This window comes from Mytilus californianus, unplaced genomic scaffold, assembly GCF_021869535.1.
Source record: "Mytilus californianus isolate M0D057914Y unplaced genomic scaffold, xbMytCali1.0.p SCAF_5, whole genome shotgun sequence".
NCBI lineage: Eukaryota > Metazoa > Mollusca > Bivalvia > Mytilida > Mytilidae > Mytilus > Mytilus californianus.
In genome coordinates this window covers 33,667,655-33,693,169 of record NW_026262701.1, presented here as the reverse complement: position 1 = coordinate 33,693,169, position 25,515 = coordinate 33,667,655, and the positions used below count along the sequence as shown (strand labels likewise).

At 32.5% G+C, this 25,515-nt stretch overlaps 1 protein-coding gene and 1 long non-coding RNA gene across 3 annotated transcripts in view; both read left to right on the top strand.

Moving 5' to 3' along the window:
- Positions 1–389: 389 nt before the first annotated feature.
- Positions 390–25,515, top strand: part of LOC127700956 (retinoblastoma-like protein 1) — a 79,424-nt gene continuing 54,298 nt past the window's right edge. For both annotated transcript variants that reach the window (XM_052204705.1, XM_052204704.1), the window contains exons 1-4: positions 390–587; positions 1,649–1,782; positions 4,813–5,013; positions 6,822–6,886. In XM_052204705.1, the coding sequence (XP_052060665.1) occupies positions 450–587; positions 1,649–1,782; positions 4,813–5,013; positions 6,822–6,886 (538 nt within the window). In that variant the 5' untranslated portion in view covers positions 390–449. The remainder of the gene's footprint in view (positions 588–1,648; positions 1,783–4,812; positions 5,014–6,821; positions 6,887–25,515) is intronic.
- LOC127700971 (uncharacterized) lies at positions 19,208–25,467 on the top strand. The gene is made up of 2 exons (XR_007981785.1): positions 19,208–19,352; positions 25,131–25,467. It is a non-coding gene; the product is annotated as an uncharacterized LOC127700971 (long non-coding RNA).

The window sequence follows — 25,515 nt, the reverse complement described above, 5'->3', positions numbered from 1 at the left end:
ACAGACTCATACGCGGTGTAACTTTCTCTAATACAATCAACGGACCCAATATATGATAAACCACCAACAGGTGCGCGTTGGTCTTAGTCTTCAGTGCGTTTGAAACAAGTGTAAACAAAAAGTTCAAAAAGTGTTTGACCTTTATTCATCCGCGTTCGTGGTATAATTTATTAGAAATCAATTTTGATTTATTTTTGTTGAAATTATTGCACTAAATTACGTTCTTAATATATTTTTAGAGTAATGTAAAGAGAAAAAGCTAAATTGAAAATAAACTAATGTCTCTTATTGCAAACTATTTTTAGTGTAATGTTGTTGGGACCGATTTTTAACCCCTGACCATGTCCCTTTTCCCGCCATAAGCGTGTGTTTGACCTAGATTGAAATTGACGGCCATTGTTGATGAAATTTACTACGACCGGAAGAGTTGTAAATTTTTTTGCCCAAAAATGGGTCTTTCAGAGGACGGCGATGATGCCGTAGAGAGCCAGTTTGAAGAACTATGCCTCGATCTTAACATGGACAAGAAAGCAAGGGACGAAGCATTAGAAAACTACCAAAAAATATTAGAAAATTATTCCTTAGAGGCATGTTTTCTAAGCGCAAGTTTAGACATAATATTTATACACCCTTAGACTACATAGTCTCATTTACACCACAAATCATAGAATATTTCCAATAAAGGGTTCAGGAAACTAAATAAACCGAGTATTCACACAATGTAAAGTGAATACAGAGAATTTTACAGTTCTAATTGTAGCTGTGCTTCCCTTACCTAGTAAATCTATAACCCCCTCCATTACATATGGTAGTGGAGTACTCCCGTAGCTCAGTTTGTAAATAGCAGGCTTTCTGTGATAGGGTCCTGCGTTCAAATCCCTGCTAAAACCCTAATACAAAATTTGGAAGGTAAAAATACCACATCTTTTTTTATTATCAATCATGCTCTCCCGTTACACTATCATATAAGACAAGACTTAGAACTTAAAGGGGTATGTGATGCTCCATCTGAAGCTTAATTTATTACATGCTTTGATATATACCATCTAACAATGTGCATAAGCTCAGAAATTACCATGGTCATATGTGCATGTTGATCATCTGGTGTCAATGTTTTTCACTTTAGTAATGAAGTTGAGCATTGTGCATGTTGTAGACCTGGAGGTATAAAGGTAGTTTAACTGGTTGAGTTAAGGAAGATCTTCTTTGGCTCAATTGGTTAGAGCGCTGCCTGTATATCCTGAGATTGTGGGTTCGTATCTCGCGGGTACCATCCATGGATTTTCACAACACGCATATCAGAATAACTCATTAAAGTTAACTTGTTTTTATAGGTAAGATTCATTATACTGCCTCTGTGGTGTAGTGGTAGTGTGTTAACCTCGAGTGTGGGAGGATGTGGGTTCGAACTCCGTCCAGGTCAAACCAAAGACTTTATAATTGGTATTTGCTATTTCGATGCTAAACACACGGCATTTAGGAGTAAGAGCAAAGACTGGTTGTCTCAGAGTTGGACCAATGTGTCCGGGTAAGGTGACATGTCTTTCTGTGGACTTGCTTTGTGAACTAGCACCTTAAAATAAGCTTGTTAATGTTTTTAAAGTTCAACCTTCAGCTATATATATATATATGTCCTTCTTTATTACAGGGAAATCAATTACATTGGTTGGTTTGTGCACTATATGAGGCATGTAGGAGGAGTGTGATTCCCACAGTGGGAAGAGGAACCGTGGAAGGAAATTGTGTGTCTCTTACAAGGCTATTACGTTCCTCAAAATTCAGGTTGTTATTTATTGTAATGAATTATTAACCAATGATTTTTGTCATTAGATGTGACAGGATTAAGAATTTTTCAATGAAAGCTTTTTTCCTTTATTGAACTTGTCTTGCATACAAAGTTTTGAAGGTTTTGTTTTTTATGCTTGATATTTAAGCTTGTCAATTTTAAAGAGATTGAAAGACCTAACATAACATATAGTTTTTTGGACCATTATGATCATTGTTTCCTTTTACAAAAAGGCTAATTGCATTTTTTTTAATGAAGCAAGATTTGCAAATTTATTGGTAAAGTGTTATATGTTCAGCTTTCTTATTACAAGAAGTAAAAACAAATAATGTGTCTGCTTTTGAATTACAAGATTAAACTTTGCAAATCAATTGATACCGCATGAAGAAGTTGGTGGAAAATACAAATTTAGCAAAAGTACCATAGTTTACAATAGAAAGTTGTGTATAATTCACAGCCATGTTTTTTCTTTACAAAGTAAAAGGTATCCTTATTTACTTTCAAATTCTTGAATCAATTAATTTATTCTTAGCATTTAAGAGATCAAAATTAAGTCTTGTCTAACAATTTATAAAGTATGAACATAACCAGTCATTTTTGTCTCGCCTACTACTGCATTGTTAGCGCTCTCCCATGTACATTTTTTGCCAGATTTTTATCAATACATATCCAAGGTTAATATCAGCAATGTCACAGACAATGTCAAAAATAATTCCCAATCAAATATTTTTAATGAGTTATGCCCCTTGGAAATATAAAATATATCAGAAATTGCTCTAAAGTCTTCAAGACACTAAGGGACAGATAAAATATGTGCAAAGCTGGGGACCCCGGACATTCGAACTCTGTTCTTTTATTTAAATACTATAAGCAGTTGTCAACTATATGGCCCGAGAACACAATTATTTCGTAGTGCATTTCTTTTAGACAATAAAGTCAAATTAAAAAAATTGCACCTGCTCTATCTCAAAAAGATTTTTTCAGTAGTGTACTACTATTAGGACAAATAATATCAAAATTATAGAAAAGTCTACCAGCTCTAACTCAAAATATTGACAATTCTATGTTAAGGGGGTCTAAAATTCAGTTTGACAGCTTCAGACATACTAGACCAAATCACTACATAACAAAAAGATTCAGCACCCAAATTTTGTTAACATTTAATTTCATCCCCTTACTTAATATTTCATGCATAAAATATAAAGAAATAAATTTGGAAAGTGTATGAAAAAAAATTGCAAGTAATACACTGTCCACACGAGGGACTATATTAGTGGACAACGAAAATCTAAGGACAATTACTGTGTCCTCTGACCATATTAGGTGTACTTGTCTGTCTGGCAGGTATAATGTGATACTTGTAGTAAAACCTTTATCTTTGAGATTTTCAACATAAAAATAATGGTCAGTAGAGCAGGCGAGACCTTTCAGCGTGTGCACTCTTGTTTAGGATTAGGTGTTCTTATAAGTTCAAAATCCTTCAAATAATTAACTGTTGAATAAATTACATAGTATTTTATTATTATATAGCACTGTTTAACTTTAAGAGTAATATTCATATGTAATATCTATGAATACCAGAAACGGCACATCCACATTGAACAAATTTGTGATTTAACCACAGTTTTTCAATATTAGTTAAAGACAAACACAACTTCCGCATTAATTTTTTTGTCGAGGCCTTCGACTTTTGTCGAAAAAGCGAGACATAGCGATCCTACATTCCGTCGGCGTCGTCGTCGTCTGCGGCGTCCACAAATATTCACTCTGTGGTTAAAGTTTTTGAAATTTTAATAACTTTCTTAAACTATCCTGGATTTCTACCAAACTTGGACAGAAGCTTGTTTATGATCATAAGATAATATTTAAAAGTAAATTTTGTAAAAAAAAAATTCTATTTTTTCCGTATTTTACTTATAAATGGACTTAGTTTTTCTGCCAGGAAACATTACATTCACTCTGTGGTTAAAGTTTTTGAAATTTTAATAACTTTCTTAAACTATCCTGGATTTCTACCAAACTTGGAAAGAAGCTTGTTTATGATCATAAGATAGTATCCAGAAGTAAATTTTGTAAAAAAAAATTCCATTTTTTCCGTATTTTACTTATAAATGGACTTAGTTTTTCTGCCAGTTAACATTACATTCACTCTGTGGTTAAAGATTTTAAAATTTTAACAACTATCTTAAACTATCCTGGATTTGTACCAAACTTGGACAGAAGCTTGTTTATGATTAAAAGCTAGTATCCAGAAGTAAATTTTGTAAAAAAAAAAATCCATTTTTTCCGTATTTTACTTATAAATGGACTTAGTTTTTCTGCCAGTTAACATTACATTCACTCTGTGGTTAAAGTTTTTAAAATTTGAACAACTTTCTTAAACTATCCTGGATTTGTACCAAACTTAGACAGAAGCTTGTTTATGATTAAAAACTAGTATCTAGAAGGAAATTTTGTTCCATTTTTTCCGTATTTTACTTATAAATGGACTTAGTTTTTCTTCCAGTTAACATTACATACAGTCTGCAGTTTAAGTTTTTAAAACATTTATTAGATTCATAAACTATCCTGGATTTTTACCAAACTTGGACAGAAGCTACTTACAATCAAAAGATAGTATAGAGAGGAATATTTTTATTAATTGTTTTCCTCATTTTTGCTGAGCCTGTGATTAACAGCAAAAAGTAGGCGAGACACTGGGTTCCGCGGAACCCTTACGAATTTTTTAATGATTTTATAGTTTTGAAAAAAGCATTGTAACAAGAAAATTGTCACTGATAAAATATGATTTTGATGAGAATCAGAAAATTGAGGTTAATATTTTGAAAAAGGAAACATAGATTTGATAATTTAGATAATTGAAGACATTTGTATAAAATGAACATGTTAAGGAGTCTTTTTCAGTGTTAGCAGTGATAACCCATAAAAAAACATTTGGATTTAAGAATTCAGAGAGAAAAAGGTTAAGTATTTCAATTATACATTATTTTGTAATAAATTATTTTAACCTTTAATTTTATTTTCAGTCTGATACAGTTTTTTAATAAAATGAAAAAATGGTCGGATATGGCAAATTTAAGGAAAGAGTTCAGAGATAAGATAGACAGATTGGAGAGAAATTTTGCAGTTTCAACTGTCATTTTTAAGAAATTTGAACCTATATTTTTGGACATCTTTAGAAATCCAATGGATGAACCTGCAAAGCAGAATAGAAGTCGAAAACAGAGGTAAATTTAAAAATATTCACACGCTAATTAATTTAAATGAGCACTAAAGAAAAAGTAATCTCAAACTTACCACCAATCTTGGCAAATCTGGGAAAATACTTTGTGGTTGGATGCATCTGTAATGTTTTTGGTACAGAATATTTTGTGATTTTTATTGCACATCAAATAAATCTGTTAGATATGCAATACAAATTCCTTTTCTTCAACTAACATATCCGACAATCCCAGCATTTTTCCCAACACATTTTGAATTTAAAAAAAAAATGAAAAGCGGTTGTGCTTAGCTTTATTTTTGGCATTATTTTTCTTTAAATGTTAGATGTCACTCATTGGTTATTGGTCAGTTTGCAGATTTCAGAAGAATTTGAAAGTCATAAAAAGGATATTCAAAGTCGAAAATCTAGACAATCTACATTTCCACAACAAAAAACAACAAAAAAGACTTAACAACAGTCTACAAAACATAACATAGAAACAGGGCTAGCAGGCGACTAGGGCGACAAAGTTGCTTTCCCGTTAGTCGCTTTGCCCGCCCGTCAAAAAAGAAATCTAGTCGCCCTGTTGTTCACGATACTCGCTTTCCGTCGCTTTCGTCATCAGCAATATTCAACATTTACCAAGTCGAAGAAACAGCAATTTTTCATTTGAAAGTAAAGAAATTCTAAGACATAAACGATTTATTTTCTTTAGAAAAGAGGTTAAAGCATTGATTTTAAAGTTGGTTGCATGTTATTTTCATTAAGACGATTTTTTATCACTTCTGGTACTTGTTACTGAGAGCGTACATCAAATCATTCTAACTTTTGGCAAAATAAGCTTGTAACTTCATTAGAACGTGATGAAATTTGCCTGAAGTTAATAGGTTATCCTTATATTGCATTAAAAACGTCATATTCCCTTCCAAATAGCCTGTCAAACATTGTTTATTTTTCGTAAATTTTCTTTGTCCGCCATTTAAATTTTTGGGCAAATTATTCTTCAACTATAGATCGGAGTCGGTATTTCATCGGAAACGGACCCGCTATGACCGAAATCCGGATTCTTGTGATAATGACTACGGATGCATGAATGGTGCAGCTGACAGAAGAAAATTGATCCCAAAAGGAAAAATTACGCATTCCACAAGCATTTACATACTTTTGGTTAGATCTACTTGATTAATGTATATATTTCCATGTATATGCATTGTTTCAATTTATAGATTAAAATTGCTCAACTCTGGGACTATTACACTAATATAATTATATTATGTCCATGCTTAACTGTGTTAAATAAAACTGTTAAATTTAAATATCTTTTTAATGAGAAATACTTAATTTTATAAACATGATAACAGAGTAGTTTTTAATTGAATTTTAATTGATATAACAACTTTCTTTTCCTTTTTGATATAAAAAAAAGTCTTTTTATTATTGCCAGATATTTAATTGTTTTTTTTTCTGACAAGAGGACTAACATGATTGCGCAACTAGATATGATAAAATTAAATAACTTTAAATTTGAACTGTTACTTTAATTGTATACCCATGTACAAATTGAACAATATAAAAAAAAATAAGATACATATATGGCTCTTTGTATTATAGTAAACGAGCACTTCTCTTTCAAATCTCACCACTTCTCCTTCTCAGTTTCAAAAAGAGAAGTCACTTCTCTCTACGATTCTGAAGTAGTGTGAGCCCTGCATAGAAAGCTAAAAAATACATTATTGTTTATAACATAAAATTGAATTGAGTTATGTCCCTTAGAATAAAAAGAAAAACAAAAAAACTTTGAAATATCACTATAACAGATTATTTTGTTTGTAGGAGGTTACCATGTTCCTCATCAGAAGTTTTCAACTTTTGTTGGACTATGTTTGTTCATGTTAAAGGTAAGTTTTGAATAATAAGCATAATTAATAAGTTCAGGTATAAAAACAAAAAATATACTACATGTAGTTGTAGAGAAAAGAGACATTTGAAAAATCTGATATTGATTTTGTTAGACCTGTTTTGAAGTGGAAAATGTAATTTATAAGGTGAAAGAACAGCAGGTGAGAGATGTTAAAAAGATTTCTATTTCCATTTTGATGATTTAACATTTATATTATACTTTATTTGTTACAGTATTTAAAATACAATGAATGTAAATTACAAAAACAGCAAGATAAGCCTAACCTTGTAACACTAAATCCTTGGAAAACATTTCTCAAACATTTTTATATGCCCGTTTACGGGACGTATTATGGTATACCATTGACCGTCTGTCCGTCCGTCCGTCGTCAACATGTCGGACATTAATTCAAAAACGCTTTAACCAATATGAATGAAACTTTGGTGAATGTTTATATCTATTGATGTGATCGTTTTTTATAAATTTCAGATTTACCATTTCCTCGTTTTGGGGTTTTATTCATTATAAAAGGGGGGATTTTCCAGTTTTAGGACAATCACTCAAAAGCAATTTCACCAAATTGCATGAAACTTTTGTGAATTGTTCATATCTATTGTCCTGATCTCCCTTTCATTTTTTATAAATTTCGGATTTACCGTTTCCGAGATTTGGGGTTTTATTCATTAAAAAGGGGGTGATTTTCCAGTTTTCGGACAATTACTCAGAAAAAAAATTCACCAATTTGCATGAAACTTTTGTGAATTGTTCATATCTATTGAAGTGAGCTCCCTTTGGTTTTTTTTTTATAAATTTCGGATTTACCGTTTCCTAGTTATGGGGTTTTATTCATTAAAAAAGGGGGGATTTTCCAGTTTTCAGACTATAACTCAAAAACAATTTCACCAATTTGCAAGAAACTTTGGTAAATTGTTTATTTCTATCGACATGAGCTCCCTTTTGATTTTTATAAATTTCAGACTATATGTTTCCGATTTATGGGGTTTTATTCATTACAGAAAAGGGGATTTTCCAGTTTTCGGACAATAACTCAAAAATGCTTTCAGCATTTTTTATGAATAAATTGCTTATATCTAGTTTTGTAAGCTCCCTTTTGATTTTTATAAATTTTCAATTTTACATTTCCGAGTTATAAGATTTTATTTGTTTATAGTCTGACAACAGATTTACAGTACAAATTTCGCGAAAGGCTTCCCAAACTCCGAACACCAAGTTTTTTCTTGGTGTGACACCAGGAAACTCCGACATCCCTCCCTAAATTCTCGGAGAAATTTGGGAGTATTCCCTCCGACTTCCGCGTGAATTCGCTACCTTTTGTTTATTGTATTAGCGACATCTCTCCCAGTCCGGTGTGACGCGGTGTCACACCAGGTAATAAATTGCCCTAATCCTTCTGATCTATACCGGCACGCGACAGTCAAGGTATGTGAGATTACTTATGTAATTAAACAATTGTATTTCCTGTCTATTGATAATCAGGTTATATTTCTGATTGCTTGAAACAAATAAAAGATTTAAAAGCAAAACGTTGTTGTTAATTCTTTCAATTACAATGTACATTTAAAAATAGTTTTATTAAAAAAAAACTATATTTGATTTTTACCTCGTTTTTTTTTCTGGTCAGTAAATTAATATTTTATTTACAAAAGAGATATACTTGTGTAAAAATAAACGGAGGCTTACGCTGAATAAATGTGGGCAGTTTAAAGGAAAATTACATGTCTCAAAGTTTTGTATAAAAGTAAAAAAGAAAATATTATCCACTATTCGTTATGCTAATAAGTCCACGCCATTTTCATTTTACGATTACATAATTGCTTGAAACAAATTAAAGATTTAAAAGCAGAACATGGAATGTTGTTGTTAATTCTTTCAATTGCATTAAAGTTTTATAACAAAAACTATACTTGATTGTGACCTTGTTTAAGTTCATCGGTAAATTATTTTATTAAATGAGACATACTTGCGTAAAAATAAACGGAAACTAACGCTGAATATAAAAGTGAGCAGTTTAAAGAAAATTACGTGTCTCAAAATTTGTATATGCAAGTAAAAGGGAAAATACTATTCACCATTCGTTATACTTAATAAGTCTACGGCATTTTCTCTTTACGATTTGTTGGCATTACTTATACTTAGGATAAATAATTACATTTCGGCTACAACACTTCTATAGCAGCATCAACTCGTCGTTGCATAATATTCATTTACGCACAATGAATGTAAACTTGTGTGTTGTATAAAGGACAGTGATTTTTAAATTTTTTAAAAGAAATTAATTGCCGTGGGAAGACGATACACATCTCAGTGATCAACAGTCCGTGGTTGAACTTTGAACTTGACTTCGCTCACAATATTGAATGCTAAAAATAGTGACATCAATTTTGTCCACGAGATTTTTATTTGGCGGGAAATATTATCACGTAACAGTAAACTCAGGTGACCTTTCTGGATGACCGTGGGAAAATACATTCGGGTTTTAAATTTGCTTTGGAATAATTGACATTTGTATGCCTTAAGATTGAGGCTCTAGAAGGTTCTTTTACAATTGATTAACCGGAATCTAAAATATAATCCTTTTCTGAATAAACGAACACCAGCCTTTTAATTTTACGTTTCTAAGTCAACACAGGACATAAACCTGCATGACATTATTTATACGTCCATGGTCAACAATATACATAAATGGTAGATGAAAACAGGATGCATGTCGTTCGGTTCCTGTTGGGCGTTGGTAGAGATCCTCTGTGAAAATGTGTAGATCGTAAAAATCCGATCCACATTTTTTGTTGTCACTTTACAGTTTCTTTTCTGAGTTCAAATATTTCAAGTCGGTAATCTACCGAGGTAGTGAAACATAATATTTTACATTGCAAAATAAATTGAAAGTAACAGAGTTCACTTGTTGATCCGTTAAATTAACTCTTGGGTTTAGATAGGACAAATTACCGTAAAAACATCATTTTGTTTTAAGCCAGTTGATATTTATATATTGAACAATTAATGAACCGGATATTGCTCACTGAGTAGGTCATAAAAGATTCTAATTGTAGTAAAATCGTCTTTGTTGAAAAAACAAAAATTATGACCTGACCGGACTATAATAAAAATACAAAATAAGTGTTTTATTCGTATTTTTATACGAGTGTACGTTTTATTTCAAATGACTGGCAAATACATCCAAGAATAATTATCTTATTTTGAATGAAAATGTCACATTTTTATCTGTCAAAGAAAGGAAATTTTAATACCGTGTTTTAAAGCACACAGGTGCAATCAAGATCGATTAAATGTACAAAGATAATAAATCTGGCTAATCCGATTATGTTGTCACGAGTCATTAATTTTCAGTACATCCGATGGGCAATAAACCAATTAACAGCCACGCGGTGTTGGGAGAGAATCTTTGGAGGAAATTGGGAGTATAATCCGTGATTCGCGGTGTGACACCGCTACACTCCGAAATCCGTGATTAGAGTTCGCGATTACAAACTCTCTGTGCGTACTGTACTAAGCATTGGGCAACAGCACAGTGTATTGCACAACAGCAAGAAATCTTTCATATAACCAATTTCAAGTTCTTTGACTACATTTATTCAGAAACTATAATATATCAAATATTTAATTATAATCCAAATTCAGACCTGTATCAAGCTTGAATATTGTGTCCAATTTTGCCCCAACTGTTCAGGTTGGACCTCTGTGGGCATATCCAGCTGCGCTCAGCGAAGCAGTTTATTCAATTTGAACCCAATAAAGGAGTGGTCTGATACAATGCAGGTGAACCCATAAAATATCGGATAAAAAAGCAAAAATAATCCTGACAGTATTTCTTGAAAGTTTAGAAACTAAAAAAAATTCTAAACATTCTGTTTTCAAATCAGCTATAAGTATTGGAAAAAGAGCTTGTTTTCTTTTCAACTTAACCGAAAAAGTGTTGCATCCATGGAACTCAAAAATAAAGGTAACAAAATCTATGATTTCTGAGAAATATTTTTTTAATAAGGTAAATATTGAAGTAGATTCGACACTTCAAATTAGTTCAAGGTAACATGATAATATATGTTCCTTTTGGCAAAGAGACCGGTTCTATATTAATAAGGAGTATAATCCAAATTCTTTTAATATTTTTGGTTTTCCAAATTGGAAGTCCTAGTTAAGGTCTTAAGGGAGAGGGAGAAAAGCATATTTCTAGGAGCTGTTATGTTCAGTTATATTTTTGACTGGACTATGATATATTTTATTGGCCAACATTTTTAGTTTGAAAGTGGTGAGTCATAATGATGTCACCAGATAGAATTGTAGATATTTGTACATATTTAGTTTTTTATTTATACAAATTGGAGTGACGTAATAGATCAGGAATTTGTTATTTAGAAAATCGTTGATATAAATATTGAAAATTTGAAATCACTCATTGTATAACATGGATGGACCTAGTATTTTGCATTCCAACAGCATGAAAAATAGGCAAGGTTGGCTAGGGACTGCAGTCATGATTGCAAAAGCTTTATTGAACCCCTAATCTGTATGATGCCACATCATCGATATTAGTCATAGTTATAAAGGCATTATTATATTAAACCCCTAATCTATTTTATGTGATGCCATGTTTAAAACATCAACATGTGAACTTAAGGTATATATTCAAGTGTATATGATATGACTTGTTCAATATCACATAATGTATCAACCCTAAACCATTATATTATTTTGAATAGAGCTCTTGGGATTATATTGATGTTTTATGTTGATACGGATGTGGTATTGACAAAGCCATATGATATTTATCTATCTCACAATTAAATGAATTAACATAAACCTGTCATTTTATTAAATCAGAAGCATGAGGTAACAGAAGGATATATTGACTGATGAAATGTAGTTTTTGTCGAGCCTGTGACTTTTGTCGCAGAAAGCTCGACATAGGGATAGTGATCCGGCGGCGGTGGTGTTAGCTAACTTCTTTAAAGCTTTATATTTTAGAAGGTGGAAGATCTGGATGCTTCATACTTTGTGTATGGATGCCTCATGTTGCGAAGTTTCTGTCAGTCACATGTCCAATATCCTTGACCTCATTTTCATGGTTCAGTGACTACTTGAAAAAAAAGTTAAGATTTTTTGTAATGTTGAATTCTCTCTTATTATAAGTAATAGGATAACTATATTTGGTATGTGCGTACATTGCAAGGTCCTCATGCCCGTCAAACAGTTTTCACTTGACCTCGACCTCATTTCATGGATCAGTGAACAAGGTTAAGTTTTGGTGGTCAAGTCCATATCTCAGATACTATAAGCAATAGGTCTAGTATATTCGGTGTATGGAAGGACTGTAAGGTGTACATGTCCAACTGGCAGGTGTCATCTGACCTTGATCTCATTTTCATGGTTCAGTGGTTATAGTTAAGTTTTTGTGTTTTGGTCTGTTTTTCTTATACTGTATGCAATAGATCTACTATATTTGGTGTATGGAATGATAGTAAGGTGTACATGTCTAGCTGGCAGGTGTCATCTGACCTTGACCTCATTTTCATGGTTCAGTGGTCAAAGTTAAGTTTTTGAGGTTTTGTCTTTTTTTCTAATACTATATGCAATAGTTCAACTATACTTGGTGTATGGAAATATTTTATGATCTATATGTCAGTCACGCAGGTTTTATTTGACCTTGACCTCATTTTCAAGGTTCATTGCTCAGTGTTAAGTTTTTGTGTTTTGGTCTGTTTTTCTTAAACTATAAGCAATAGGTCAACTATATTTGTTGTATGGAATAATTGTTAGCTGTACATGCCTGCCTAGCATGGTTCATCTGACCTTGACCTCATTTTCATGGTTCATTGGTCAATGTTTAGTTTACTTGGTTAATGTTAAGTTTATGTGACAGTTGTAAGAAAGCTTTATATTTAGGACTATCAACATAATATCAATGATTAGTAAAGAAGGGGAGACATTTCAGTGTGTGCACTCTTGTCTTTTGAATATGTTATAAATTAATTAGTAAAAAGTTGTACTCAATTAAAAGAATATGACATTGCATACATCAAATGCAAACCAGAAAAGGTGAAAGGGGAATAGGCCAGTTACCATTGGGTATTACAGAGTTTCAGTGAGCGGTTGCCATTTTGGAATTTAGCGCAAAAAAATAATAATTGTGGCGATAAAAAAAAATCATGATTGGCGGAAGAAATATAACTTTTCGACTTCGTCCATCTTGTTAATTATGTTTCAGGTTTCTTGGATTTTTCCCTGATCAAACAATACTCATATTTCACCTTGAACTTTTCAGGTGTATCGATTTTGAAAGAAAATCAATAATCAGCTGATTGCATTTGATTGCAATATCAGCAACGATGGACTAATAAATAAAGGTGTTAATTGTATCGTTTAATGAAAATGTGAGGTAAAATGGCATCACATATCACCGAAAGTATTGTTTTAACAACTTTGATAAAAACAAAATGGTTTTGAAGAGGGTACTTCATATTGTTTTTAGTGGCACACATGTTTTAAGTAAAGTTTAACTTCTCAACTTTTACCTTTAATGATGGTCGGGAAAAGAAAACTTGTCAAAAGAGGTCAAAAGTAAGAAAAATCTTAAATTTTATTTCTTTGCCCTTTAACTAGACAGGACATATCTAAGAAACTGATTGATGATAAACTGAAGATTAATCCTGTGTTCCCAGAAGTCAAATTTTAAAGTATTGTTAAAATATTACAAGAGATTTTTGTTCAAATTTAGTGTTTATTTATTACAATATAAAAATAAGGAGATGAGGTATGATTGCTAATGTGACAACTATCCACTAAAGTTTAATAAAGTGGATGTAAGCAACTATAGGCAACCGTACTGCCTTCAACAATGAGAAAAACTCATACCGTATATTCAGCTATAAATGGCCCCCACATGAAAAATATGAAACAATTCAATTGAGAAATACAATGTAGGTTATGAAATAGATATGTAGAATAATGATAACAGAAAAAACAATGATGCAAATTGGATTTGTTTGTCAGCAAGAAGGAAAAACAAATACCTATTTATGTAAATGGGCGAAGAAAAAAAAATTGAGAGTGTCGAAAAAAGAAATTGACCTTGATTTCATGGTTTAGTGACTGCTTGAAAAATTTTTTTTATGCGACATATTATGGTATACCGTTGCCAGCCCATTTTTCTGTCTGTCCGTCATCAACATGTCTGACAAAAACTCAAAAATGCTTTAACCAATTTGCATGAAATTTTCGTTTTATGAATCCTTTATGAATCTTGAATCGCACATTTTGTCCAGATAAGATGTCATAAGTCAAAGTCATATTATGACTTTGGAGATTTAAGATTGTGGGTGCTATATTGCGTCATCAAATATACCTGTACTTCAATACCTGGCCAAGTGAACAGATGAAGTTTTAGGTTGAAGATCAGTGGGGTTGATGGGTCAATCTGATCTCAATTTGATTTTTCTGCCACAAATCTGGTAAGAGAGCTTCATATATTGTATAGACACCTTGATTATTGTTGAAGACTGTGTTACCCTCCAGATTCTATAGTTCCAAACTAATTCCACATATACCATTAATATTCAGTTTATAAATTATGGGTCAGTCAGATTTCATAATTTTGCCCCATATATGATTTTTGTCTCCCAATTGGTGTTTATACTTGAGTTTATCTGTTTGATAATGATTAAATGATTCATGCATGTTCCGCCAATTTAAGGCAATTTATTGTTATATTCTGCAGATTTAAGGCATAGTTTGAACCAAATATTTGAAGTTGAAAATAAAAATCTGGGAGAAAATGGCACTTTTGGAAGTGTAGAATGTCCTCTTCCCTCCAGCCCACACATGTACAGTACTTCCTATAAGCACCTAAAGTCCAAGTAGCATAAACGTAACGTGTTAAGAACTATCTACACTTCTGGAAAACTACTTCAGAATACAGGCAAATGTATTGAAATAGATCACAAAATTCCGGATCTTTGGCTGAATTGGCTATTTGCAAACTGCCATACCCAGAATTGCTTTCCTTCAAGGTTACTCTCTGGGTATTTCTGCTTCCTCCATCAATAAAAATTGGTTGCTATGATGTAGCCAAATGTGCTAAAACTGATAATAAGCACCAACAATCAATCAATGAACCCTTCACTGTTGTGGTCCATGTATTTTCTGAGGCCCCCTGTCTGCAGGCTACAGCAAGCTATACTCATAAGCATAGGTTCTGCAAGACATATTTGGTAGGAAAAATGGCATGAGATGGTTCACTTAAATCCTAATCACCCACCAATATGACGCCTTTCTCACCTCATCCATCCTGCTATGCTAGTTTTATGAGTACCTGTAAGCACCACCAGCAAGGTATTGCTCATTTGCTTATAATTTGGATATTTTTGAAAATAAAGGAAAATTTGGCATTTTCTGAATACAATTAAGCATGTGAATATATGATGATCAATAAATGTGGTAATGAAAAATTACTTGAAAACAAATTCTACATTGCCTATATCACAGTGATAGAAGATAGACCATGTTTCATTAGATAAAGGTCATGTGAAATATGAATAGAACATGGACATAAATGCATGTCAATGGTGGCTACCACGAGTGATACAATCTTATTATAGCTCATCAGTCTCTTAGAGAAAATGAAGATTGCTATTGATTTGGGTCTGTAGGTCAAAGATCAAGAATATATATATATATTTTCCAATTATCCAGAATTTTGTGGTCTGTAGGTCCAAGATCAGAATATATATATATATATATATTGATGTGGCGGCATGGTAATTAACATTATCATCCTTTACGACAGACAAAATAGCTGATCTGAAAGGTACACCATCTACTTACCCCTATACATCATGTACTGTGGTACAACCCTAGATAAAGCTGACGAGGAAAGGCATTACATCGAACACCGAAAGTTATATTTTAATGTAGCCTAGGTGGTCGAGTGGTCTAGGGCGCTTGACACGGTGTAGGCGGTGTTGTCACAGAAGCAAGGGTTTGAATCCTGTTGAAGGAAGAACAAAAATTTGCTAATGCAAATTTGAAGATCTAACATTGTTGAGCTAAATTTGAGACAAATTATATAATTATATTGTTTTCAATATATATATAAGTATGTGAACATTATCCTAAGTGATTTTACCGTATTTTACCCAGTCCCTAAGGGCTCTCTTAAAGATTGTTTGTTTTGCATACCCCCATAAATCAGACTACATTTAAAGTGAAATTTGTCAGTATAAATACAGGTATAATATAAATCTTAATAGTATCAATCAGCCCCACTAGACTCTTAATTGAATGTTAAATTCATGTAAACGAAATTTGTCATATCAGGTTAGTAAATCAGGGTATGAAATTACAACTTATTTGATATGAATGAAGATAGCGACATGTGGGGATTTCTTTAAGAGTATGCTTGGTTGATAAAACCTTGTTGATTTCCCGGGGACAATCAATGACTTGGTTTCTGTTGTGGATACTGTTAAAATATTGTCATCAGCGGCTTTATAAACATATTGATTTGGTATTTTAAATGATCTGATATGTGCAATTAAATGAGAGAAAATTTTCAGTGATGGAAATTTTCCAAGATGTAAAAAGTGTGTCATTAGAAGGAAATACCTTTGTTATGTAGGTGAACAAGGATGGATGTTGATTTACATTGGGCATTGTTCTGTTTTTATAAAGATTTGTCAGAATAATAAAATTGTACTGTTGATATGTTTTGTTTCTTGAACCAAGGAAAGTACATACATTTATTGCTTATATTAACCCCATGTAGGTAACTGTGCCAAATCATTCATTTATTGTTGTTTTTGTGAATGAAATAATGGTACATAGCCAAAGCTTTTTAATCTGATTGCAGAAAACATAACTTTATTATTTGCCTGAACATGGAATAGAGTAATAAAACGAAAATATTTGTCTAGTTAGTTGACCTTAGAAGAGAGTGGTGCAAAGTGAGAAGTGTACAATGTATAGTTAGTTGTTCATATAAGAGAATGGTGAGAGTAAATTAAGTACAAGCGTACTATTGTAGTATTGATTAGAAGCAAGTGATAACTTCATGTCTTTCTAAAGTACACATACAAAATATAATAGGACCAAGTATCCTCATAGTTGACAATACACCTTATTGCTATTTGGAAATCTGTCCCGCTTGGACCTTTGATGCATACAAAACTCACTTTTCCATTGTGGTGTCAGATATTTCCTATTATGACGTCAAAATTTTATGGGAACTTTTGTGATGTCCAGTAATGGCGGACAAATAGCGATAAGGTGTATTAAAATTAATAACACTAGTTATGGATCTATCTTGGAAAAAGTTTCTTGGAGTTATACTTGGAAATACTTTATACTTGGAAATAATTTTGCTTGGAGTAATAGTCTCTAGAAAAAGTATTGTCATGGAAATAGTTGACATGTTGCAATGTACATTTAACATTATGTTACTTGATGTTCTTGCAATACACACAATACAGTGACTAAGCAATCATTATGAACTACTTTTCCTAGGATGGAAGTCATTGAATATGCTAATACATTCAATAATAAAGAATAGTCTATTTATATTAATAAGGAAAAGTTCTTCTATGTCTTAAAAGTGCGTACCATGGCGAGGTACAGAAAATCATATATATATATATATTTTTGCACCTTTTGTTTGCGGTATACCATCTTTTCCGCAAGTTTATTTTCTGTTTGGTATTAGATTATTAATTTTTAAAGATCCATTTTGTTACATCTTGTGATCCGTTTATTTGGCAATCGCCAATGGCAGTCAGAAGGGTTTAAGAACATCAGTTGTTCGACCTGTTAGTCAAATGCGTTTTGTTAAAATATACTTTTTAACTTTTTTGGTCTTTTGGAAAATGTTGTTTGTGCTGTATTTAGACCCCTCTACCAAGAAATTTGTTTTGCATGCACACGTATAAAAATTGCGGTTTATATATATATATATATATATACGGTGATTATCAACAAGGTTCAAATTTATTTTCTGAAGTATAGGAAGACAATGTGTACCCCATTGTTAAATTTACATTGCTTTTAAGATTAAAATAGATATCTTGATATTGACTGTATGTTACCATAGTTTACAAATGAAATTAATATAACATATCCATATAAAGTGTATTTTATAATAATGCCACAATATCTATTATCATCATCCATGCCAAAATATATGCTTGGTACCGGGGTATATCCAATATGTAACTCCACAGATACACACATATACTATGTGCAAGTTAATTATATTAAACAGTCATACAAATTGCTCATAAACATTAAAGTGCGCTGAGATTTAATACCAACATTCTTGTTGGCATACTTTACCATGAGCTGTGTTGCATATACATGGCATATAAACATGTGTTCACCTTATTTTTAAAGCTGTGGAATCCAAGGATAGCAGTTAAATACCATCATACATATATAAAATGATAGATAGACAAAGTCATCTGTGCACGATAAGTTCAACAGGATTATTCTACATAGTTCTATGGTACCAAATCAAAAGTTTATATAAAAGAAAGAAGTCAATGGTTTCCCATCATAGTTTAGTTACATACATTTTTAGCTCACCTGACCTGAAAGGTCAAGTGAGCTTTTCTCATCACTTTGCGTCCGTCGTCCTGCGTCCGTCTTCCGTAAACTTTTACAAAAATCTTCTCCTCTGAAACTACTGGGCCAAATGCACCCAAACTTAAACACAATCATCATTCAAGTATCTAGTTTAAAAAATGTGTCCGATGACCCCGCAAACCAACCAAGATGGCCGCCATGGCTAAAAAAAGAACATAGGGGTAAAATGTAGATTTTGGCTTATATCTCTGAAACCAAAGCATTTAGAGTAAATCTGACATAGGGTAAAACTGATTATCAGGTCAAGATCTATCTGCCCTGAAATTTTCAGACAAATCTGACAACCTGTTGTTCGGTTGCTGCCCCTGAATTGGTAATTTTAAGGAAATTTTGCAGTTTTTATACGACCGCAAAAAAATTTTTGTGGTCGTATATTGGTATGACGTTGGCGTCGTCGTCGTCGTCCGGCGTCGTCCGAAGACACATTGGTTTTCGCACTCTAACTTTAGTTTAAGTGAATGGATCTTTATGAAATTTTACCACAAGGTTCAATACCACAAAAGGAAGGTTGGGATTGATTTTGGGGGTTATGGTAATTACAGTAAAGGAATTAGGGGCCAAAAAGGGGCCAAAAATAAGCATTTTTGTAACTTCCAGACATAACTTGTGTGTTAGTGTATGGATCTCTCTGACATTGTACCACAAGGTTCCATATCACTAAAGGAATGCTGGGATTGATTTTGGTGGTAATTGCCTCCAAATTTTAGGAACTAGGGGGCAAAAAACAAGCATTTTTCTAGTTTCATGACAATAACTTGTGTGTAAGTGTATGGATCTTTCTGAAATTGTACTACATGGTTCCATATCACAAAGGGAAAGCTGGGTTTGAGTTTGGGGGTAATTGCCCTAAACGTTTAGGAATTTGGGGCCAAAAAACACATTTTTTTCTAGTTTCAAGACAATAACTTGTGTTCAAGTGTATGGATCTCTCTGAAATTGTACTGCAAGGTACCATACCACAAAGGGAAGGCTGGGATTGAGTTTGGGGGTGATGAATCATAATGGGGGTTCAAAAAATTTTGGGGGGGGATTTATTTTTTTTTCCTTTTTTTTCTTTTTTTCCTTTTTTTTCTTTTTTTCCTTTTTTGTTTCTTTTAAAATTTTCCATTTTAAGTTGGTTATTTCTGATTTATATTTAAAATCAAATAATAATGATATGGTAGGAGATACACACCAAACAGGATGTGTAAATTATTATATAATAAGTATTGTGCAATAGCAAGAAATTTTCAATTGCACAGTATTGCACAATAGCAAGAAATCTTCAATTGCACAGTATTGCGCAATAGCAAGAAATCTTCAATTGCAAAGTATTGCGCAATAGCAAGAAATATCCAATAGCACAATATTGCGCAATAGCAAGAAATTGTCAATTGTACAGTATTGCGCAATAGCAAGAAATATTTAATAGCACAGGATTGTGCAAAAGAAGATACTTCCTATAAATTACTTATTTCTTGACCAATTTCAATGGGGTTTTATTCTTGATTTCATTGGGTTCTTTAATATGCTGAATCTAACCGTGTATTTAGTTTTTGGATTTTGGGCCCCGTTTTTAAATTGGTCCACATTGAGGTCCAAAGGGTCCAAAATTAAACTTTGTTTGATTTCATCAAAAATTGAATTATTGGGGTTCTTTGATATGCCGAATCTAACTGTGTATTTAGATTCTTAAATTTTGGTTCCGTTTTCAAATTGGTCTACATTAAGGTCCAAAGGGTCCAAAATTAAACTTAGTTTGATTTTAACAAAAATTGAATTCTTAGGGTTCTTTGATATGCTGAATCTAAACATGTATTTAGATTTTTGATTATGGGCCCAGTTTTCAAGTTGGTCCAAATCGGGGTCCAAAATTAAACTTTGTTTGATTTCAACAAAAATTGAATATATGGGGTTCTTTGATATGCTGAATCTAACCATGTATTTAGATTTTTGATTTTTGGGCCCCGTTATCAACTTTGTCCACATTGAGGTCAAAAGGGTCCAAAATTAAACTTTGTTTGATTTCATCAAAAATTGAATTCTTGGGGTTCTTTGATATGCTGATTCTAACCATGTATTTAGATTTTGGATATTGGACCATAATAGGTGAATGTCCAATTTAAAATTTTTAAGTTCTTAGACCACATTCAATCTGTGTTAGAAACCTATGCTGTGTCAAATATTTAATCACAATCCAAATCCAAAGCTGTATCAAGCTTGAATGTTGTGTCCATACTTCCCCCAACTATTCAGGGTTCGACCTCTGCGGTCGTATCAAGCTGCGCCCTGCGGAGCATTTTATTGGTTATTATCTTGAATATTATTATAGATAGAGATAAACTGTCAACAGCAATAATGTTCAGCAAAGTAAGATCTACAAATAAGTTGTCACGACCAAAATTGTCAGTCAACCGCTTTAGGAGTTATTGCCCTTGATAGTCAATTTTTAACAATTTTTTGTAAATTTTTGTTATCTTTTACAAAAATCTTCTTCTCTGAAACTACTGAGACAAATTTAACCATACTTGGCCATTATCATTATTAGGGTATCTAGTTTAAAAAATTTGTCCGATGACCCCGCCTTCCAACCATCATGGCCGACTTGGTTAAAGATAGAACATAGGGGTAAAATGCAGTTTTTGGTTTATATCTCTGAAACTAAAGCATTTAGAGCAAATCTGACAGGTGGCAAAAATGTTCATCAGATTTAGATTTATCTGAAATTTTCAGACGAAACCGACAACCTGTTGTTGGGTTGCTGCCCCTGAGTTATTAATTTTACAAAAATTTTGCAGTTTTTATACGACCGCAAAAAAATTTTTGTGGTCGTATATTGGTATGACGTTGGCGTCGTCGTCGTCGTCGTCGTCGTCCGAATACACATTGGTTTTCGCACTCTAACTTTAGTTTAAGTGAATGGATCTTTTTGAAATTTTACCATAAGGTTAAATACCACAAAAGGAAGGTTGGGATTGATTTTGGGGGTTATGGTACCAACAGTTAAGGAATTAGGGGCCAAAAAGGGGCCAAAAATAAGCATTTTCTATTTTCCAGACAATAACTGTGGAACAGTGTATGGATCTCTCTGAAATTATACTACAAGTTTCCATACCACAAAGGGATGGTTAGGATTTGCTTTGGGGGGTTATGGCTCAAACCGTTTAGGAATTAGGGGCAAAAAAGGGGGAAAAACAAGGTTGTCCTGGTTAATGGACAAATACTTTAGTACAAAACATAATTTTAAGCAGTGTAAGGGAGATAAATCAAATACATCATTGAAATTATCTCCCTTACACTGCTTTTAAATTATGTATAAAGTAATGGTTAATGAACAATAAAGATAATTTAAAACAGTGTAAGGGAGGTAATCTAAATACAACGTTTTGGTTACTTCCCTTACACTGCTTTTAAATTATGTTTAAAGAAATGCATATTTATAAAGGAAGACCAGTAAAAATATCTGCAAATGTTGCATAATTTTATTTTACAAAAAAATCTATATGAAAGATTTGACACTATATTTTTAATTCTTTTATAAAATAGATTAAGTTAGCACTATGGTAAAATTAAATGGGTAATTATGGTTGCCAACTCCATTGGAAATTTGAATTGAGATTATGACCATATCTTGAGGGAAAGAATTTTTTGGGGGAAAAAGGGGGGGGGGATAAAAAGAAATTGTGGGGGGTCAATTTTTTCTCATTTCAGAAATTAAAAAGAATTATTCTTCAAATATTATTTTTTTTTCAAATTTAAATATTGAAAAATTTCAAGAAGTAATCTTTAATTGCACAGTATGGCACATTAGATTTGTAAAATCTTTGATCACATTTATTTATTTGTTATGCCGAATTTAACAGTGTATTTAGATTTTTAATTTTGGGTCCAGTTTTCAAAATAGTCTACATTAAGGTCCAAAGGGTCCAAAATTAAACTTTGTTTGATTTTAGCAAAAATTGAATATATGAGGTTCTTTGATATGCTGAATCTAAACATGTATTAAGATTTTTGATTTTTGGCCCAGTTTTCAAGTTGGTCCAAATTGGGGTCCAAAATTAAACTTTGTTTGATTTCAACAAAAATTGAATATATGGGGTTCTTTGATATGCTGAATCTAACCATGTATTTAGATTTTTTATTTGTGGACCCCGGTATCAAATTGGTTCATATTGAGGTCAAAAGGGTCCAAAATTAAACTTTGTTTGATTTCATCTAAAATTGAATTATTGGGGCTCTTTGATATTCCAAATCTAACCGTGTATTTAGATTTTTAATTTTGGGTCCTGTTTTTTAAATTGGTCTACATTAAGGTCCAAAGGGTCCAAAATTAAACTTAGTTTGATTTTAACAAAAATTGAATTCTTGGGGTTCTTTGATATGCTGAATCTAAACATGTGTTTAGATTTTTGATTATGGGCCCAGTTTTCAAGTTGGTCCAAGATAGGGTCCAGTATTTAAACTTTGTTTGATTTCAACAAAAATTGAATATATGGGGTTCTTTGATATGCTGAATCTAAACATGTATTTAGATTTTTGATTATGGGCCCAGTTTTCAAGTTGGTCCAAATTGGGGTCCAAAATTAAACTTTGTTTGATTTCAACAAAAATTGAATATATGAGGTTCTTTGATATGCTGAATCTAACCATGTATTTAGATTTTTTATTTGTAGGCCCCACTATCAGATTGGTTCATATTGAGGTCAAAAGGGTCCAAAATTAAACTTTGTTTGATTTCATCAAAAATTGAATTATTGGGGTTCTTTGATATGCCAAATCTAACCGTGTTATTAGATGTTTAATTTGGGTCCCGTTTTTTAAATTGGTCTTCATTGAGGTCCAAAGGGTCCAAAATTAAACTTAGTTTGATTTTAACAAAAATTGAATTCTTGGGGTTCTTTGATATGCTGAATCTAAACATGTGTTTAGATTTTTGATTATGGGCCCAGTTTTCAAGTTGGTCCAAGTTGGGGTCCAAAATTAAACTTTTTTTGATTTCAACAAAAATTGAATATATGGGGTTCTTTGATATGCTGAATCTAACCATGAATTTTGATTTTTTATTTGTGGGCCCCGCTATCAAATTGGTTCATATTGAGGTCAAAAGGGTCCAAAATTAAACTTTGTTTGATTTCATCAAAAATTGAATTATTGGGGTTCTTTGATATTCCAAATCTAACCGTGTATTTAGATTTTTAATTTTAAGTCCTGTTTTTTAAATTGGTCTACATTTAGGTCCAAAGGGTCCAAAATTAAACTTAGTTTGATTTTAGCAAAAATTGATTTCTTGGGGTTCTTTGATATGCTGAATCTAAACATATGTTTAGATTTTTGATTATGGGCCCAGTTTTCAAGTTTGTCCAAGTTGGGGTCCAAAATTAAACTTTGTTTGATTTTAACAAAAATTGAATATATGGGGTTCTTTGATATGCTGAATCTAACCATGTATTTTGATTTTGGACATTGGACCATAATAGGTAAATTAAAAAAATTCAAGTTCTTAGACCACATTCTTTCTGTGTCAGAAACCTATGCTGTGTCAAATATTTAATAACAATCGAAATTCAGAGCTGTATCAAGCTTGAATGTTGTGTCCATACTTGCCCCAACTGATCAGGGTTCGACCTCTGCGGTCGTATCAAGCGAAGCATTTTATTTGTTATTATCTTAGATATCATTATAATATCTAATATCTAATACTATTAATTATGATTTTAACCTTATTTTACATGATTTCCAAAGCATCAGTAAATACAGGTGAGCGACACAGGCTCTTGAGAGCCTCTAGTTTTTATACGACCGCAAAAAAATTTTTGTGGTCGTATATTGGTATGACGTTGGCGTCGTCGTCGTCGTCGTCATCGTCGTCCGGCGTCGTCGTCCGAATACACATTAGTTTTCGCACTCTAACTTTAGTTTAAGTGAATGGATCTCAATGAAATTTTACCATAAGGTTCAATACCACAAAAGGAAGGTGGGGATTGATTTTGGGGGTTATGGTACTAACAGTTAAGGAATTAGGGGCCAAAAGGGGCCAAAAATAAGCATTTTTGTAACTTCCAGACATAACTTGTGTGTAAGTGTATGGATCTCTCTGACATTGTACCACAAGGTTCCATATCACAAAGGGAATGCTGGGATTGATTTTGGGGGTAATTGCCTCCAAATTTTAGGAATTGGGGGCCAAAAAGGGGCAAAAAACAAGCATTTTTCTAGTTTCATGACAATATCTTGTTTGTAAGTGTATGGATCTTTATGAAATTGTACTACAAGGTTCCATATCACAAAGGGAATACTGGGATTGATTTTTGGGGTAATTTCCTCCAAATTTTAGGAATTAGGGGCCAAAAAGGGGCAAAAAACAAGCATTTTTCTAGTTTCATGACAATAACTTGTTTGTAAGTGTATGGATCTTTATGAAATTGTACTACAAGGTTCCATATCACAAAGGGAAGGCTGGGATTGATTTTGGGGGTTTTCCCTCAAAATTTTAGTAATTAGGGGCCATAAAAGGGCAAAAAAAACATGCATTTTTCTAGTTTCAGGACAATAACTTGTGTGTAAGTGTATGGATCTTTATGAAATTGTACTGCAAGGTTCCATATCACAAAGGGAAAGCTGGAATTGAGTTTGGGGGTAATTGCCCTAAACGTTTAGGAATTTGGGGCCAAAAAGGGGCCAAAAAACAAGCATTTTTCTAGTTTCCAGACAATAACTTGTGTTCAAGTGTATGAATCTCTCTGAAATTGTACTGCAAGGTACCATACCACAAAGGGAAAGCTGGGATTGAGTTTGGGGGTGATGAATCATAAGGGGGTTCAAAAAATTGGGGGGGGGGGATTTTTTTTTCCTTTTTTTTCTTTAACATTTTCCATTTTAAATTGGTTATTTCTGATTTATATATAAAAGCAAATAATAATGATATGGTTTGAATAGGCATACATGTGAACCTCCCGACGGGAGTACAATAATCCCGTTTTC